At 40.8% G+C, this 20801-nt stretch overlaps 1 protein-coding gene across 7 annotated transcripts in view; it reads left to right on the forward strand.

Annotated features, from left to right (window-relative positions):
* Nucleotides 1–20801, forward strand: part of LOC132882240 (NACHT, LRR and PYD domains-containing protein 12-like) — a 506140-nt gene that overhangs the window by 16219 nt on the left and 469120 nt on the right. For all 7 annotated transcript variants that reach the window (XM_060915514.1, XM_060915516.1, XM_060915515.1 and 4 more), the window contains 3 exons: nucleotides 79–273; nucleotides 2307–2480; nucleotides 14797–14970. In XM_060915514.1, the coding sequence (XP_060771497.1) occupies nucleotides 79–273; nucleotides 2307–2480; nucleotides 14797–14970 (543 nt within the window). The remainder of the gene's footprint in view (nucleotides 1–78; nucleotides 274–2306; nucleotides 2481–14796; nucleotides 14971–20801) is intronic.

Raw genomic sequence — 20801 nt, forward strand, 5'->3', positions numbered from 1 at the left:
CTGCCTCTAACTCTGCCTGCTTCATCTCAACCTGACTTTGATCATTTGGGTGAGTTTATTATGTTTTATTTCCTTCAGTATCAGTTGTGATAGAATTGAAGGGAGCGGCGCTGAAGCTCTGGTCTCAGCGCTCAACTCCGAAACCTCCAATCTGAGAGAACTGCATCTGACTGTGAGGACACTGCGTCTGACTGGGAATAAACTAGAAGACTCAGGAGTGAAGCGTCTCTGCGCTGGACTGGAGAATCCTCACTGTAAAGTGGAGATCCTGTGGTAAGATCATCTCTTTGTGTACATTATTGATTTTCAGTTGAATTTGACTGTAACAGTCCAACATGCAGAACAAATATATTCCTCATTAAACTCATCACTTCTGCATTAAAGCACTAATTAAACACACTGAGAATTTGATACGTGGGGATAAAAATACAGTTAAAGCAGGGTTTTCATTAGTATGGAAAACAGATGAAATGTTGCCCTGGTGGGAGGACCGGGGGGGCGGAGCCCAGAGCCGAAAACGAATTTTGCAATTTCTAACAGCCAGTCGTTAGCTCTCCATGGTCCATCTGAAATAGAAATTCAAGTCATTCCTGGGTCTCATGGCGATTACAGTTCGTACGCCACAAAACCCAGTCAAGATTTGGGAAATCAGAACAACACCAACGCTTGCAGAATAAAGAAATCGAATGTATAACGACAACCATGCAAAATAGCAATAACTTTTTTAAAATGTAAACTGGGCAGGGTTCTCCACTTTTCAAAAATAAAAGGAGGGGGCGGGGCCCCAGTGGGGGGCCAGGGGGGCAAAATCCCCCTGAAGCTGATGGACTTTGGGCTTTTTTGACAGTGAAACTGGCCAATAAATGGATAGGAAATGCTAAATCAGTGTTAAAATCATTTTACAGAAAATTAACGCATTCTTACTGTACGTATCATCTTTATTGTCAATGTGAGACTCATTTGACATTTCAGTTGAGACTGATGCACCTGTTGCACGTCCCTGAATTAATTATATTTTTTCTTTGTGAGAAAAATAAATGAACTTCCATGCATAAACAAAATACCCAATTACAATAAATGCATATATTTTTTACAATACACATAATTAATGTTAATTGGGTGAAAGCACTCCAATCCATGCACCAGCTGGTGCGCGTGCCCGAGACTGGCACTACAAAGCCACCCAGCCTCCGTAGTTCGGGTCCTTTGACCCAGGAGCCCAGAAGTCCTGCAGTAAACAAACACTGAAGCAGCGGGAAAATGCAGCTCTCGCCTACACGATCACAGATACGCAAAATAAAAGACCTGAACTTAACTAGCGTGTGTGTGTGTGTGTGTGTGCGCTGTTATATGATTACTGTAACGGTGTAGGGTCAGAAAAGACAATAGTGTACCCGTTGCACAACAATGCTACAAACACGCGCAGTGTTATTTAGCTGCTGGCTCGTTATTTTGGCCACTTCAGGTCGCCCCGTATGCATTCGTTTAATGGTCTTCTGCGTGTTAAATAATTTCAAATTTATACTTTACGATTTATTTGGTGAATACTGATGAAGTCACGGGGGGGGGGGGGGTTTTGGGTTTTTTTGGCCAAGGGAAGGGTGGCGGGCCAGAATTATAACGTGGCGGTGCGCCACTTTAAAAGCGCCCGTGGAGAACACTGCTGCGCATTTTCCGCGAGACTTACCAGTTTTTTTTTGTTTTTTTTTTCTGCGAAGCCGAAATTGAACAGCGTTCGCTTTCATTTTTTCGCGGTCGCCATCATGCTATACCATACAGGATAGGGTCGCCATCTTACCATGTGGGAACCGTGTGATATACTATAATTTAATAAGCGCGAAATGATTGGACGATATAAGAAGGATTAGCCAATCGGTTCCCACCTTTTATCTAGTCACATGTACACAGCCTCAGCAACCAAACGGCGTGCAAGTAACGACGTTCCTTATCAAGTAAGTCCGACGAGAAAGTTTGAACAATTACAGGAAAATTGCATTTGGCCGAAAAACAACCGATTCAGACGTCATTACAACCGATGATTTCGATCGGCAATCGGTTACTAATGAAAACCCTGTTAAACACAGATGAGTCAGGTTTCTTTTTTCTCTTTTCCTTAAACCAGTAAAACCTTTACACCTCTTGTAGACTCGATGTCAAGAATAATCAAAAATAGCTTTAATAACTGGTCAGAGTTAATAATATCTTGTGATTGGACAAGAGAGGGGAGACAGTCCATCATCAGACTCCTCATCTTTAAAGTCAGTACTAAATCTGTTGATGAAGTGTGTGTCATTGTGTCTCTGCAGGTTGGTGCAGTGTGGTGTCTCAGATGAAGGCTGTGCTGCTCTGAGTTCAGCTCTGAGATCAAACCCCTCACACCTGAGACACCTGGATCTGTCCTATAATAATCTGGGAGACTCAGGAGTGAAGCGTCTCTGTGCTGGACTGGAGAATCCTCACTGTAAACTGGAGACACTGAGGTAAGATCATCTCTCTGAGAGTCACATGACCTGCTCCTCAGTAAGACCCATTCTCTAATAGTGAGACTGAAGCAGAGGTTTTAGCTTCATCATCAGTGTCCTGAGGAGGAAGATTGTTTCTGTTCACTGCACACTGATGATTTGTCACAGAGTCTTTGGGTCAGATGGACGTATGTGAGAAGCTGCAGCACAAAACGGGACTTGATCCGACTGCGATGTGTCTGAACTCACTGTGAAATTTACTACAACACTAACGAATCCCACAAACTGCACCTGAGACTCAAACTAACTGCCCTCTGTGTGAGCAGCAGTGACATGGTGGAAATGATCTCGGGAATACAAAATTTGAAAACTAAAACGAGACGTTAATGCCAAAGAATTGAAGGAAAAAATAGGCTTTTAAATAAAAAAATTAAATGGAGCCGACCATAGTAACCGTCTTTCTGCTGATTTTTTAATAATTCAAATAATCTAATACAGTAATAAATATAGCCACTAGCAGATATAAATTATTACTAATTTCATGGGAAGTGAAAAAGCTCAGCACATCTGGCTCTCTGTCTTCATGTCACTCTGATGTACATTTTCTATTTACTGTAAATTTGACTCCCTAAATCTGTCGAACCTGATGAACCCGAGATGTAAATATTTTACACTCAGTTTTATAATTCAGGAATGTTTTAATTGGTAATAAATGATCAGTCAGTAATGTGGTTTAGAAAAGACACGAATGTTTATTCTCCTCAGAATGAACGCTTTAAGTTTGACATTAGCCGATCTTTGTTTGAATTCATGATGGTGCTTGTTTTTCACCGTGATTCAGACTTTTAGTTCCTTGATTCGACAATAATATAAATCTATAGTGTTTTATAAATGCACGCTGTAGACGCCGGAGAAACGAGTTTATTGTCCCTGTGTAGTGCACTATAAGTCTAGTAGAGACCCATCTGAGATTCTCTCTCGCGGATTAAAGTTCATGGTCACTCTGCTGTTCTCTGTTCAGCTTCAAATATATATTAGCTTATTTGAATTTGAAGCTGATGGTTTAATATCCCACACAACAGATGAGAGAAATAAATATAACACTCAGTATTGTCATCATTGATTCTAATTAACCGTGTCATTAAAGTCCAAGTCACAAGTGAGCCGAGGGTATGTGTCTAGCAGTCTGGCTGTGCTGGATGATGATGGTGTGACTGCACCTGATGAGAGTAGGTTGCGGGGTAGGCTCAGGAACTCAAACATTGTCTAGCCTTGAGACTGTACTTGGGCATCTGTCCCTGGGGCGTTCTGCTCAATTGTCTGCTCTTATTAGGGAATATTTGTGTTTATTTAGTGATGTTCCAACTCGTACACACCTAATTGAGCATGACGTTGATGTAGGTGATTCTCAGCCAATTCGACAGCGTTTCTCGAATTGTTTCTTGGTCAGTCGTATCTGTATTGCAGCGTGCCTCACCAGATGGCAGTCGGTGCTATTTTTATGATGGTCTTTGGTATGACTCGATCGCGAATACAGCTCACAATCTCCCAGTCGAGAGGCAGACACGCTAACCACTAGGCCAACTCGCGGTGTTTATTCTAATGAACAGGTGATATTAAATCCTCATGACGTTCTGAATAATAAAGTTACTTTTCCACACTCATTGTCGGAGCCAAACTTTAATTTAAACTTGCTTTGGTTTAGAGATTCATATTTTTTGCTTTTGATTTACTGGCACTCAGCTTGGAACTTTTATTTTGACGGAGCCTTAGGTCACCTGTTCAGGTAGAAGATGGTGCCTTCCGTGTGCTCAGTCGAGTCTCAGTTAGACAATGGAAGATGCTGGAGACCAGTAGTTGTGGGGTTTTATTTATTTATTAATTTAAACCGCTTCAAAGCTATGCTTGAACAATTAGACTTAAAAGAGAACTGAAGTCATTTTTAAACTTGCTTTATTTCTTAACATGTTATTCAGTTACATTTTCGGTTTTAATAACCTTATATCGTGACTCGTATTGGCAACTAATTGCAATTAAATATTATATTTATCGGCCTATTCGGTTTTTAGCCATGTTGGATTTAGTTCGTTTGGTCCATGGCAGGCGTCGCTTATCTGCGCGATCTTCACGAGACTTGTGCGAGACTTCGAAACGTGAAGTGTCAGCCAGGTGTCAGCGCCGCCATTTTGAAAACTGTTTTCCAAACGAAATATTGCACAAAAGAGTTTAAATGACGATTACTGCCTACTTTTTTCAAACTTTCCTGATCGCTATCAAAACAAACAAAACTTCCGGCTTGATTACATCAGCATTCGAAAGAGGGCGCGCACGTCTTTTGACAACCCCTGTGTCTGAAATCGCTCCCTACTCACTATATAGGACACTATATAGTGGGGACGCCATTTTGTAGCGCTGTCCGAAACCTAAGTGAGGATTATTTGCACCCTATATAGTGCACTCAAAGTATCCCACAATGCACCATGAAAAATAGTGTACAGCGATGGTCACTAACCAAAGCAATATATCCCATCATGCATTGCGGTCACGCTGAAAGAAATCAAAGTCTCAAATTTGATTTAATAAAAGTCTGCGGCAGAGAAGAAAGTATTCAGCCTTGATTTAAAAAAAAAAATTGAAAGCTGCAGGTACTTTGTATTGATTGTGTGAAATGCGCTCAGTATAATATGGATTTATCACAAAAACACATGCGTGTATTTATTATTTTGAAACCCACCAGCCGACTGATCTGGCACGTTTTAATTGTGCGACAGTAATGACGTAAATACCAGCGCGACGGACTAGTGTCCGAAAGGGTTTTTTCATTTTACCAGTGAGCTCACTATCCAGTAATTCCCTACATAGGGAGTCGGGAACGAGTGAGTGATTTCGGACACAGGGAACATTGGCAGATGTTGGTCACTTTGATTTCCGCTGTAAGTTTTACTTCCGTCCTACGATGTCTTGCACAGGTCTCAACGAATCTCGATTACGGCCACTGCTTTGACATATGGAGTGATATATTGCATGGCATATTTCAAGCACTCATAACTTGCTTTGGACCTTGTGCACCTACGTCAGAGGTCAAGTTTGTTTATCCGCCATATTGGGTATCAAGCCGCAGCTCACTTCACACGCGGAAGTTTTTGGAGAGTGATTAACATTTTCAGTCAGAATGGCTTGTTGTGTGGCAGTAGGGTGCTCTAACAGAAAAAGCGCGAAGGGTTTATCGTTTTACCGGTTCCCCGCTGATCAAGAGCGGAGGAAGAAGTGTTGCTGCTACGTGTGAGCAGACTTCTCCCAGACCTGCCATACATGTGCAGTGGCCACTCACAATAACACCATCCTGCTCGCATATAATCCACACATTGACTGTGCGCGAGCGGCCTGAGAGGCTGCGCATGAGCGGGCTGAGAGGCAAGGTCCCAGGAAGATAAAACGGCGAGTCCGTTCCAATTTAATCAATACAAGTATACTTTCCATTTTCAATCATGCCCACTCACGGCCAGAAAAGTCAAGCAGAGTGGTTTGTTGCTGAGCCGTTGAGTATTCCTCGACCCTGGTACTTTTGTATTACTATAAGTTCTTATTTTTGTTCAAACAGGATTATGTTTCGTTTCAACATCGATAATGGCGATATGCAAATAAGATCTATTCTGAAAAGTCAATGTATGGTACGCACCTGTGAAGAAATAAAACGCTTTTCACGCATATGAACTAGCACGTTCCGTCCCCATCCTGAGGAGAAATATCTGTAAGCTTCTAGTGACTTGTAGGCTTTTAGTGACCGACCACTGTAACCCCCTGGCGTGTTGATTAGATAGTGATATGCATCGGAGTAACTTGCGTCTGGCAGCTCATTACTTGAACAATCAAGCGCAGATTTGGTTTCACTCTTACTAGGGTCATTCTCCAGAAAAGGTGGAATCTGGGAAACATAAAACCAACAAAAATAAAACCAACAAAAATATTTGATTGAACATCTCATCTCATCTCATTATCTCTAGCCGCTTTATCCTTCTACAGGGTCGCAGGCAAGCTGGAGCCTATCCCAGCTGACTACGGGTGAAAGGCGGGGTACACCCTGGACAAGTCGCCAGGTCATCACAGGGCTGACACATAGACACAGACAACCATTCACACTCACATTCACACCTACGGTCAATTTAGAGTCACCAGTTAACCTAACCTGCATGTCTTTGGACTGTGGGGGAAACCGGAGCACCCGGAGGAAACCCACGCGGACACGGGGAGAACATGCAAACTCCACACAGAAAGGCCCTCGCCGGCCCCGGGGCTCGAACCCAGGACCTTCTTGCTGTGAGGCGACAGCGCTAACCACTACACCACCGTGCCGCCTTGATTGAACATGTGCAACTTTATTAAAAAATGTAAATAATCAACATTATGTAAATCCATTTGACTTGCGCCATCAATTTTTTCCTTGTAAAACCAAAAGTAGTTGAAGAATATTCAAATAGTATCCAAGAATTTGCCTTTAAAATATGAGCTAATGAATACATAACTGATCAAAAAGAAAATGTTGCTGGATAGTAACAATAATTCATGTATAACAGGACATCACTGAAAAAAACACGAAGTAACACCAGTGATGTGCCATAACACCAATGACGTACAAGAACATAATACTCCCCTTTTTTTGGAGATAAACTCATTTTCCAACTCTAATTTCCCTATTTTAACCTCTCCTTTTAAAGTCCCAGCTCTTCTTTCGGATACGCCCAAATCTTGTCATCCAACTGGATGTATCTCTTGTTAACAGCAACTGGCTCGAGCATAAGGCACATTACTTGATCTTCCCCATACCAGTTCACATCTTCTATTGGGGATGGCCAGTAGAACTTGTTCAGGTCATACTTGCTGCTCCTGTGCATGCATTTAATTTTGACGTTCTGTCCCTCCACCATCAGGATAATGCCAGGGTATGGCTGCTCATCATACGTCACAATACACCACTGCCCACAATGATGGCTCTCAATCACTTCTGGTCGGTATTGCAATGTTTGTGGCTCTGACTGGTCTTCCTGTGTTGGTGGAACAGCTCCAATAATGTCTGTCAAGACTGTCTGGACTGCTCTCATTTGCTGTCTGCGTCTTGCCTGGTTAACACGCCATGCCTTCCTCTGAGCCCTCTTCTCCCTTTCACTTAACTCTCCTACATTCTTCCTTTTTTTGGTCAGGATATCATTGACATAACCCTGACGCCTTTTCTCCAAGTACTCTGCCCTACGTACAGGGTCTGCATCTCTCCGCTGCCTGTATAATTTCTGCTTTTCAGCAGCACTCAATTTGGCCATACCTGACAAATAGAAAAGTACAATAGCATAATGATGGCTATACAATAATTAAACCATTTAAAACCATTATTTAAGTTTTTTTCTCCTCCTAATGTATTTTTTGTAGCTTTTATGTGGGTCATTTATACTGTACAGGAATGTCATTGGTGTTACTGGTTTTGCCAGGAAGAAGAGTAACCCCAATGACGGTAACCCTAATGACATTTTTTGTGGAAAACTACAATTTCAACAAAATGGCTGCTGCGTGTCAGACCACATTTTTTCAGTGATATCAAAATCTTTTATGTATTCAAGTTTTATGTTCATTATTTCACTCCCATGGCTATAAACTGAGTAATACAAATGACAGGCTTAAAAGCTCATCTCATCTCATCTCATTTCATCTCATTATCTGTAGCCGCTTTATCCTGTTCTACAGGGTCGCAGGCAAGCTTGAGCCTATCCCAGCTGACTACGGGCGAAAGGCGGGGTACACCCTGGACAAGTCGCCAGGTCGGCTTTAAAGCTTCATGCAAAATTCTACAAGAAATCATGACATTTTTAAAGAAATGAAGTAAGCCATCTGACTGACCTGATGTCTCTGACCACCACACGTCCTCAAATGACCTCTTGACCACAAGGAACTCCCAAGAGTCAATGCAAATTTCAAAATAAAAGTGTTGTGTAGCAGTAACACCAATGACATAATTTTGGGTGACAGATATTTATTTAATAATATTAATAATATTTAGCCATTTTTTAACTATTTTATTGTTTAGTCATTGCATGTAATGTTAATGTAAGTTAGATTAATTTAATTCAGAAATGTATATTTATATAAAAGTATATGATTCCACTTCCATGTATTATCAGAGTGACATGGCGATTCTATGAACTTGCCATTTTAAATAAGTAGCTAAAATTAAAGATTAATTTTTAGACCAATAGACTTTATTTTTACATTACAAGAACAGTCTTTATTGATTGAACATATATAACTTGGGTGATTATCAGGTCAACTTTGCTGATTTTGGTGTCTACAAAAGTAAGTGACAGCATTTCCACCATTTTTGGAGAATAACCCACTAATGATATATGGGTCGACCCATAAGACTGCAATCTCATCTCTATAGCGGTTTTTTTTTTTTTTTTTTTTTTGCTGTGACATCCAGGGATTCAGCATAAGTCGAGAGGCAGACTTGAGAAGACGACATTGCGACAGCGGGTATCACTTACAAACTTGTGAAAGCATGATCCCCAATATGGCGGTGTAAACAGATAATCACGTGACTATGACGTCACATGCACAAGGTCCATAGCAGTGACAAAATGGCGATCAAAAATGCATTCCTATATTTAATAAAATGAGGAATAGAATTTTGATGATAAATTTGCCTTCAGTTCTCCTTTAACTCTGAGATGACTTTGCTTTCACCCTTTGGAAGTTCCATCTTTGGAATAACCCTTTTTTTTTTTTTTTTTTTTTTTTTTTTAAACATGTATAGGAGTTTGCCCTAAGAGCACTAAATACTCATCTCGAGGGCTCACTCTGAATAACCCTTCTGTGGATCTCTGCAATCTATTGTATTTTACACCACTGTGTGCCACCTGCTCGCCTGCCTGCTGTCTACCTCTTTCTATCCCGGCCTTGCCTGCCTACTTGTCTGCTTGCCTGCCTGACCACCTGCTGTCTTCCTGCCTGCCTGCCCTCTTCCTGCCATCATTGAACACGGGGATGAGTAACAGCCGGACACAGTGTTTGAGATAAGCGCGAACAACTAAACAGCATCCGAAGTGTTTTGACTTTGTCAGACCACTACACTCATCATCTTTAAAGTCAGTATTAAATCTGTTGATGAAGTGTGTGTGACAGCAGATTGGTGAATTTCTCAACTCTCTTAATCTCCCTGCAGCTTCAGAGGAACACAATCGGATCTTAACAGCAGCAATAACTGAGGCAGAACTTCACAGCGCCATCTCCAGATTGAAAGCAAACAAATCCCCAGGTCCTGACGGTCTCCCTTCAGAGCGGTATAAAGCCCGACGAATTGAATTAATGCCAAGTCTTCTTCGGGCTTGCAATACAACTTTAGTGGATTTAAAAATGCCTCCTGAAGGAGGCGGTCATTTCTGTTCTCCCTAAAGAGGGAAAGGATAAATTAGAATGTGCATCGTTTCGACCCATTTCGGTGTTAAACGTTGATTATAAATGATATACAGCCATCCTGGCCAAAAGGCTGGAAAAAATCCTCCCTCGGATTATACATAATGACCAGACTGGGTTTGTCTCGCAAAGACAAGCTCAGGATAACATCAGGCGGTCCCTGCACATACTGCATTACATCCAACAAAATCATCTCGAAGCCCTCAGAATTAGCTCGGACGCAGAGAAAGCCTTCGACTCAGTCAGCTGCATTTTCCTATATAAGGCCCTTAAAAGATTTGGCTTACATGAAAATTTCATTCAGGGTGTGTGTACACTTTATGACAAACCATCAGCCCGGATAAAAATAACCGGTTCTCTCTCAGACGCTATTATACTACAGCGTGGAGCGAGACGGGGCTGTCCACTCTCCCCTTTACTTTCTGCACTTTCTATAGAGCCTTTAGCACAGTGGCTGAGACAGACAGAAGATATCAAAGGCGTAACCATTAAGGGGGATGATCACAACGTGGCGTTATATGCTGCTGATGTTTTGATATTTTTAACGAGCCCATCTAGTTAATTTGTCAAATTAATGGGCCTTTTAGAAAGATTTGGCGAGTTTGCAGGATATAAATTGAACATACAAAAACCTCAGATTCTGACTTTTAAATCCATACCTCCTAAACACCTTAAAGAGAAATATCATCTTAATTGGGACCAGAACTCGTTAAAACACTTAGGGATATATAAATATACCAAAAGAAATCACATCAATAACAAAGATAAATTCTGAGCCTCTTTGAACAAAAATGAAAGAAGACGTACAAAAGTGGAACTCGATCTCTTTCCTCAGCCTCAGTCCTAGAATAGACAGTGTAAAAATGAATATACTTCCAAGATATCTCTCTTTATTTCAAGCACTTCCTGTAGAAATTTCCTTCAAATGGTTTTCAGAACTGAATAAAATCATCTCCAGATTCATATGGCAGGGTCAGAAACCCAGGGTCAAATTTAAAACACTACAACTTCCAAAGGGGGGAGGGGGGACGGCATTACCTCATTTTAAAGAATATTATTTGGCAGCTCAGGTTAAACCTCTGATCGCTATATGTAGCTCGGCATTTCATGCAAGATGGAAAGATCTAGAACTCTCTATTCAGACTGACCCACCGATCCATGCCATATTGGCTCGTAAAAATTTGGGAAGATTCAGAAATAATATTGAAAACCCAGGAATCAAAGCGCAATTCAATATTTGGAATACATTAAAGGAAGAATACAAATTGGAGAATAATTTACAGATAATTCAGTGGTGTGCCTATGACCCCGGATTCAAACCAAACGAAATGGATTATAGATTTAAATCTTGGATTTCGAGAGGAATAACATTTTATTCACTTACAACTCCAGGAAAATTGAAGGACTTTGAAAGTCTGAGGAAGGAATATCAACTTGAAAAATCTGACTTTTTTAGATCCCTCCAGATACGAACTTATTTTGAACATAATATTAGACATAAAACGGATATGGATGATCCTGTATTGAAAGTACTCCTGGACGCCTACCAAAATAATCTCAATAAGGGCATTATCTCTAGAATTTACAAAGGCCTATTGACGACAAAGACACACAACAGAATACATCAGAGAAAAGTGGGGGAGAGAGAGAGAGAGACCTTCCAATATCAGATGAGGTCTGGCTGAACGTGTGTGAACTCCAGTGGAAATGTACAAACTCTCAGATGTGGAGGGAGTTTGGATGGAAGTGTTTTATTCGTTTTTTTATCACACCAAAGCAAAAAGTACGTGTGGCGGGAGGAGATGCTAAATGTTGGAGACAGTGCGCGTCTCAAGAAGCTGACCGTTGGCATATGTTTTGGGACGGCCCAGTGAACAAACCATTCTGGGCAGAGATTCATAATGCATTCAGAAAGATGTTTGATACTGACCTGCCCTTTCAGTTTCTTCCTTTATTTTTAGGACATGTTGACTTCCAGGCAAGGTGCGCTGATGAATATTTGTTTGGTATTTTAATATGTGCCTGCAAAAAAGCGCTTACGAGACGCCGGCTGCTCCCTGAACCCCCTACAATACAAGAATGGATAAATAGAGTAAATGAGATTTACAATATGGAAAGGATCACTTTCTCTCTCCGTCTCAAGAAAACTCTGTTTATTAAGTGATGGACAAAGTGGGTCAAATATGTAAAACCCATCCGACCAGACTTTGTGGAGGTGTCACGTGAACGATTATGGAAAGTTCCTGCAACTTTAACTTTACTGTAGTTCAACATGTATGTTGAACCCCTTCTTATCTTTCAAATCTGTAATTTTATTTAATCTCCTCTTCTCTAACCTCTCCTGGACTTACCTGTCACTCTCTTTATTCTCCTTTTATGTAAACGCTTAATCTCTCCCAAACTGTATAAAGTTCATCAATACTGAAAATGTATGGAATGCAGAAGAGATGATGCTGTTGGTTTGATGAATTTCTGCATTACAATCTGCAATCCCAAAATAAATAAAAACACTGCACCTGAGACACAAACTAACTGCCCTGTGTGTGAGCAGCAGGGTTTCAAAGCAGCAGCGACATGGAAAGTGAAAAGGTGGAAAAAAAGAATAAAAAAGAGAAAATAACTGAAAATAAATTGCAAACCACATCAACTATTCTTTTGTTGACTTGTTGATATTCTGAAAGTTGAAAGTTTGTTAGTGAGTTTTCTTTCAGTCTGTCTATCTGTGATGAACAGGGTTGCCAGATCTGTGTAACAGAAGCAGCCCAGTGAACAAGCAGTATTAAACCCATGCAGTTTTCCTCCGTAGTTCTTTCACTAAGATCCTAAAGTGGTCTTGAATTATTACTAATTTCCAGAGGTGGACAAAGAACCCGACTTCATTACTTGAGTCAAAGTACAGATCCCACTGGTCAAATGTGACTCCGATACAAGTGAAAGTTCTCCAGTCAAACTTTTACTTAAGTTAAAGTAGTGAAGTACTTGCTTTTAAAAATACTTGAGTATTAAAAGTACGTTTTCTGTCAACGCACTGTTGTATTATTGTCACAGCGCTGATAATACCTCATGCCTCTGAAGCGACCGACTGGATTATTTTGTGAATTCACAAAATGAACACATGCTGTGCATCATGGTGGTTTAACGTTAAGCTAGCTAGTCAGTGACGCTCCACCTGATATGCTAGCAAACGCTTTTCAAACTCGAAATCATATTGGGTCGCGAATGTTACTAGAAAAGAGAGATTTCTACATGCTGTATATTTGGCAAGATTATGCTAAAACATATTTCTGAAAGGACTTCAGATAAGTTAACGTTATTCATGTTAGCGTAACTCTGTTTTTACATGCTAACTAACAGTGTCAGGGTTTTTTCTAGAAAAATTTAGTATGAGGGCGCTCACCATGGCGAGGGAGCGAAGCGGGGGGGGGAGATGGTGCCGGTTGTTGTTGTCCCCCCCCCCGCCGTGCAAAGCCTTTGAAAAATGCTCCAATGGGACATTCTGAGGCTATCTGAGAGGGAAATTGTAACAAATTGTCTGTCAACATTGAAAAAGAAAGAAGTAATCTTCTTCTGCCCCGGACAGTCTTTGGCTTTCTTCCGCTTCGTGCCGCGGGATGACATCTTTAAATGCCCAAGTGTCAACAAAAACAACTTGCGAACGACTTCTGTCAAAAGCTCCCGCGCCGGTGGGTGAAAGGTCATTCAGTCTCGAGAAATCTCGCTCTACAAGTCAGCTGACCTTGTATGTAACCCATGTCAAATCTCGCGAGAGCAGCCACGACAAGTAAACAACTAAACAACATGGTGCCTCAGTCTGGAAAACGCCAATTCGGATTGTTTTTGCACCGTCTGGCGGTGTATCTACTATGATTGGAATATTTTTGGAGCAATTATAACGTATTTGATGATCAGACACATTGTCACATAGTGTTGCTGGGATGTTTTCACGGAGTCGGTAAGGGGGCGCACGCCGAGAGGAAGAGGGCGCAGCGCCCCTGTTCCCCCGTTTAGACGAAAGCCTGAGTGTCCAAGTTAACTAGCTATGAGTGTTAACATTAGCTCTGGACAAGGCTACGGCAACTTGGCGGGAAAATCCATAGAAAGTCATTTGACTAACCAGACTGCATAGCTATTGCAACATTATCGCTCGCTCTAAAAGCACAGACAACTTCACTGCAAGCTTTCTCTTGGAATAAAACGCTTACAGACCTCAATATGCTTCCGCAGGTCAGACATCGAGTTTTTGTAGGCCGTGATGTGGTTCGTTTTAGATAAACAAAGCAAACATTTAAAATGAAACAACTCTTTATTCCTTTCAGAAAACTGAAAGATGGGTTCTCGGTATGGCCATGGGTGCGTTCATTCCCCAGAAGAACCGCCTCCTTCCATTCTGCCATCAACTGATCGTGTTCAAATAATGCTGTGGAGAAATCACTGAACTTGATTTTATCCAGTCTACGGCTGTGACGTGACCCTCGTGATTACTGATAGACTGTCTCAGTGTCACCTGCGAATAAACAATCACGTTTTAGAAAAGAAATGAAAAAAACATCCACTTTCAAAGCCGCTTCATAGTAACGAGTAACGAGGACCCTGATAGAAATGTAGTGGAGTAAAAAGTACGATATTTGTCTTTCAAATGTAGTGAAGTTAGTCATAAGTTTCCAAAAAAATACTTAAGTAAAGTACCGATACTCAAAAAGTGGACTTCAGTACAGAACTCAAGTAAATGTACTTCATTACTGTCCACCTCTGGAGATAAGCGCGTAACAACTACACAGCATCCAAAGTGTTTTGACTTTGTTAGACCACTACACTCATCATCTTTAAAGTCAGTATTAAATCTGTTGATGAAGTGTGTGTCATTGTGTCTCTGCAGGTTGCGGCGGTGTGGTGTCTCAGATGAAGGCTGTGCTGCTCTGAGTTCAGCTCTGAGATCAAACCCCTCACACCTGAGAGAACTGTATCTGTCCGATAATAATCTGGGAGACTCAGGAGTGAAGCGTCTCTCTGCTGTACTGGAGAATCCTCACTGTAAACTGGAGATACTGGGGTAAGATCATCTCTCTGAGAGTCACATGACCTGCTCCTCAGTAAGACCCATTCTCTAATAGTGAGACTGAAGCAGAGGTTTTAGCTTCATCATCAGTGTCCTGAGGAGGAAGATTGTTTCTGTTCACTGCACACTGATGATTTGTCACAGAGTCTTTGGGTCAGATGGACGTATGTGAGAAGCTGCAGCACAAAACGGGACTTGATCCGACTGCGATGTGTCTGAACTCACTGTGAAATTTACTACAACACTGTAACGAATCCCACAAACTGCACCTGAGACTCAAACTAACTGCCCTCTGTGTGAGCAGCAGTGACATGGTGGAAATGATCTCGGGAATACAAAATTTGAAAACTAAAATGAGACGTTAATGCCAAAGAATTGAAGGAAAAAATAGGCTTTTAAATAAAAAAAAATTAAATGGAGCCGACCATAGTAACCGTCTTTCTGCTGATTTTTGAATAATTCAAATAATCTAATACAGTAATAAATATAGCCACTAGCAGATATAAATTATTACTAATTTCATGGGAAGTGAAAAAGCTCAGCACATCTGGCTCTCTGTCTTCATGTCACTCTGATGTACATTTTCTATTTACTGTAAATTTGACTCCCTAAATCTGTCGAACCTGATGAACCCGAGATGTAAATATTTTACACTCAGTTTTATAATTCAGGAATGTTTTAATTGGTAATAAATGATCAGTCAGTAATGTGGTTTAGAAACGACACGAATGTTTATTCTCCTCAGAATGAACGCTTTAAGTTTGACATTAGCTGATCTTTGTTTGAATTCATGATGCTGCTTGTTTTTCACCGTGATTCAGACTTTTAGTTCCTTGATTCGACAATAATATAAATCTATAGTGTTTTATAAATGCACGCTGTAGACGCCGGAGAAACGAGTTTATTGTCCCTGTGTAGTGCACTATAAGTCTAGTAGAGACCCATCTGAGATTCTCTCTCGGATTAAAGTTCATGGTCACTCTGCTGTTCTCTGTTCAGCTTCAGCTGCTGATGGTTTAATATCCCACACAACAGATGAGAGAAATAAATATAACACTCAGTATTATCATTATTAATGACACTGTTAATTAGAATCAAAGTCCGAGTCCTTCCCGTGTCAGGACCTGGTCTTCCCAGGCAGTCTCCCGTCCCAGTACTAACCACGCCCTTAAGGTGCATTGGGCGGCGCCGATCTCCGCTTCTGTAGCCCTCGGCCTCTTGCCTATACAGTTAGGGTTACAGTGGGGGGCGGGTCCTCTGGTACCCGCGAGAGTTTAACTCCCCACTCGTCAGTGGCGGAGCCAGACAGTTTTTCTCGGGGTGGCCAGACTGAGATCATTGTTCACACAGGGGTGGCACATAAACTGATCTCTTCTTGTTGTTGTTTTTCTGTGTGGCAAGTCGCTGTAGGTCTCGTGGTGTTTCTTGGTCACTCCCTCATTAATCTGGGCAGGCAGTGACTGCCATGTAGAATTACATCATGAAGACCTGCATAATAAGATTTTAAATGTATTACTAAGCTGATTAAAAAAAACCTTAAACAGTTGTGAACATTGTGCCTTTTTAATTGATGAAGCTCACACAATTAAAATGTACTGATATATAATAAATAAGAGAAGGTACTTATAGATATATAACAGAAGGCACTTCTGCAAAAGTTTAATTCTTGTGTTGCTGTGATTCGAAGCAAACTGATTTACAAATGATATTTACAAATCGCAGTATTGCAGAACACACTCCTGTCAATCAAACTTGTATTCTTGTGCTGCTGAAGCCAAACTGAGTTTTACAGAAGACACTCGTGTCAAACAAACTGACAAAAGTCGTATCCTCCGGTTCATGTGACTTAAAGCAAACCTATTTACAAATTCCTCCATGTCCGGGGACTCGGCTCGTTCGGACTCCGCACTCACAGCACCCAGGTTGCTCAGTCTTTCATCATCCATAGTTGATCTTCAGTCAGTTTTAATCAGCTTCAGCACTGAAAAGCTCCTTTCACAGGCAGCTGCACTCACAGGGATGGTGACTGCCATTTTACACAATCTAAAGACCTCATGAAACACCTCATGGTGGGGCTCAATGAATTTGGTCAGTTCAACTATTCTAGATGGTTTTTCTTGGCCTGCGTGGCTTTTCCTCTCCAGGATTTCTTTTTAGCTGATGTAACTCGTGTCTCATGTCTTCAGTATTGCTTCCATAGATGGATGCAAAGGGAGCTGCTTCATCACAAAATGTAGCGTTTATGGGATTCGGCGCCGGAACGCCCCTCATCACTTGACAGTTGGGTTGAGAAAACAGTGTGTTGATCTCACTGAGCATATGGTCAAGGACTGGGTAAAATAACCCTGTGCGAAAACCGTCCTTTTGCTCAGGACGCCCACCTAGCTGACTCATGACCGCATGTCCATCAAGCCTTTTGCTCAGTATTTTCTCTCTTTTGGGTGCAGGGTCAGTCTCGATGTTGCCCTGTTCAGCTGTATGGAGAACTTCTTTCCACAGCTCTTCAAAGTATGTTTCAGCCCTGCAGTCTTGAAGAGTCTGTACAAGAGCTTGAACGAAATCAACAGCTAAACCTAAATCCAGATTAGGAGACTACAAGGCATCCGAGAGGCATCTTGCCTCCCCAAAAAGCCCAGTCATTACAACTAGAAGCCCCACAAACTGGAGGTCCATTTGGGCAAGCAGGCCTCTTGCATCAACTGACCCATCACCATTCTTTTCTTCCACTGTTTCTTCTAAAACGCTGATAATTGCAGGCAGTCTATCAAGAATTGTTTGACAAGACTTATGTTGACAGGCCCACTGTGTGTCACTTAACTTTTGTAGCTCCCTTGGCGCCCCATTGTACATTTCTTTCCATGTATTGAGCCATTTGGTGTGAACATAGGACCCAGACGTGAATGTGTCCAGTCTTTGCACAATAGAAGAGAAGCACTCTCCTTCTGGGATAGCTTTAACCGTGTCCACAAGAACTAGATTAAGGCAGTGGGCATTACAATGTACATAAAAGACCTGCTTTGCCACTTCCTTTACACGAGCCTGAACTCCAGGGTTCTTGCCGCTCGTGACGGATGCTCCATCGTAAGCTTGTCCGATCAAATTGTCCCTATATTCCAGCCCGTATTTTTCAAGGGTGTGTGTTATTTTGTTCGCCAACCCTGAAGCATTAAGATGCTGTGCAGCTTCAAAGTGCAAAAAGCTCTCTTTTACAGCTCCCCTGTAGTAATACCTAAGAAGAAGAAGAGAAATTTGTTCTCTCTTTTTTTACATCTTTGGTTTCATCTGCCATCAGAGCAGACTTGACTTTCCTTGACCTCACTGATGATGGTGGAGCGCACCATTTCTGCAAATGTGTCCTACATTTCATTTTGGATTTGGTGGCTTGTATCTTTAGCATGAACAGCTTTCAGTTTCTTTTTCACAGCTGTGTTGTGGTTACTAAGGACCTCTAATATAGTGAGGAAGTTTCCCTTGTTGCCTGAATCCACTGTCTCTCTCTGTGACCCCTTTGTGCTGTTTGGTGTTGCAGTTAACAGTAAAACTTCAGCTACACTTTTAATAGAATCACAGTTTTCCTGTATCTGTTGTGTTTGCTCTTGTGACAATTTAGTCATCAAATATGTCTTGTTTTGTGTGTGGGCCTCCATCAAGATTTTTCCAGGCTAGCATAAAATTTGTGTGCGCTTCAGACTTGGCGTGGGACGCAAAGCCTCCATCTTTGAACGTTGCCTATTTCCAGTTTTTATCGCCCCTATCAGAAGTGAAAACTGATTCGGTGTTTGGAAGGCCAAAGTGCCTGCAGACATCACAATAAACACAATCCTGGCACTGAGAATATTCAATTCATGTGTGATGGGAATACCACGAGGCCTGAAAGTGCATATCCTGGACCAATTTAGTGTTTTGTTTTTTTTTTCATGAAAGTATGTCCCTTTACACACTCATCCAGAAGGGTAATGTTGCACAAGGCCATCTGTCTACAGCAGAAAAAAATAAAATAACAAAACGCATCTGGAAAAATCCCAAGGGAGTCTGGAGCCAGATTCGTGACGTCACGTGCGGATCCGCCAGCAGGCTGAGAGAGCTCGCATGGGTTCAGTGCACAGTCTGTGTAGACCAAGTTTAAGCTCGCGATTTTGCACTGAAATATGGAATTGTCGCCGGAGCTTCTAAACCCATGGATTCATGTATCAATGCTCATCTATCTATTGTTACATAAATCATATTGTTTCTAATTACGATTATGTATTTATACATTTCTTCGTTTAGAAGAGTACTGGCTACTGTAGGAGAAAGATTTCATAAGCTCAGGGTCTCCGCGGATCCTTAAAAAGTATTCAAAAGTCTTAAATAAAATATACGGTTTTTAAGGTCTTAAAACGTATTAAATTTCGGTAATTTTCGAAGAGTGGCATTAAATTTCATCTGGGTGGAATGAAAGAAAGTTATCAATGTCCGGAGAGACTATTTTTCATGCTATTTCACCAGCGCACGTCCCTGTCTAACCAGACAGTTAAAGAAGCGTGTGCCTATAGCACAGGCATCACACACTATTTAGGGGGCAGTGTTTCCCTGTAGGCCTGTATGCACGCCGTAGAAATAGACATACATGTCAACCCCTCACGGCTCTCACCTGTACTCCCTGGTAAAGAAATCCATAATTTCCATCCCAAATCCATAGTAATATTTCATGCATAATAAAAATGTATCAGATCTTGCCTAATATATGCACTGGTTTATTTCTGTACATCCATATGTACTGTTAACACTCAATTAAACAACAGTCAGTGTTTTCTTAGCCCTACATCAGTTTAACAAAATTTAGTGTCTCTTCTCACATCATCCAATAATTTGGGCTTCACTTGGCACATTGTTGTATTCTTCCCTACCAATTACCTACTAAATTATTTATGCCTTGTGATCTGACACAGAACACTTTTTTGTTTTGGCCTTAACATAAATATGATGAATTATCATGTGTAACTAAAATCACCTGTGTTCAAAGTGGAAATAAATGTCAATGAGGAGTTCATCCACAGGAATCGACAACTCTTACTCCAGCAGCAACACAAAGATTTGCTAAGTGGCAAATACATCCGATGTTGAAGATGTTGGGCTGTTTCTCTCGGATTCTTGTCAGCACAGAGTTCTTTCTCCCAATCATGACGCTGCAATCGTCACTGGCAAAGCCAACACAATTTGTCCAAGGAATGTCCTGCTTCCTGAAAAAATATCAAAATTTTCAATTTATATCAAACTTTTAAAAAAATATTTCAGACATTATCAATACGAAAGGAAATATTAATTCCACATAATTACAAATGTTTTTAAAACAAATTACATGCAACTTATATTAAAAGGAATATTTCAGACATAATTAACACAAAAGGGATAATATTTATTTCTCATAAATAACATACTTAAATGATATGCAACTTTTTAACATGTATACTTCAGACATTAATCATACAAAGGAGATAATTGTGCATAACATTAGAGTTAAAGAATTTATTTTTATTCATATATTAAAGCCTATTTACAATTACATAATCACATCAGGCATTTAATTTTTTTCTCATCTCTTGATTTTAAATGATCATCTCATTTATTAGTATTACGATCATCATGCATCTTTAAAACAAAGTTATATTTCAGAAATTATTCATACAAATAGAAATGTATTTATTCTATATTCATTAAAATGGACATAACATACTTACTGTAATACTTCATCCAAAGTTTTGAAAACTGACTCCGCTGTACCAATGTTACACACTGGCATGTATAAAATTCTGGATCGAATTCGGGAAGAAAGCGACCTCCAG

The sequence above is a fragment of the Neoarius graeffei genome, chromosome 2, assembly GCF_027579695.1.
Source record: "Neoarius graeffei isolate fNeoGra1 chromosome 2, fNeoGra1.pri, whole genome shotgun sequence".
NCBI classification, from domain to species: Eukaryota; Metazoa; Chordata; class Actinopteri; order Siluriformes; family Ariidae; genus Neoarius; species Neoarius graeffei.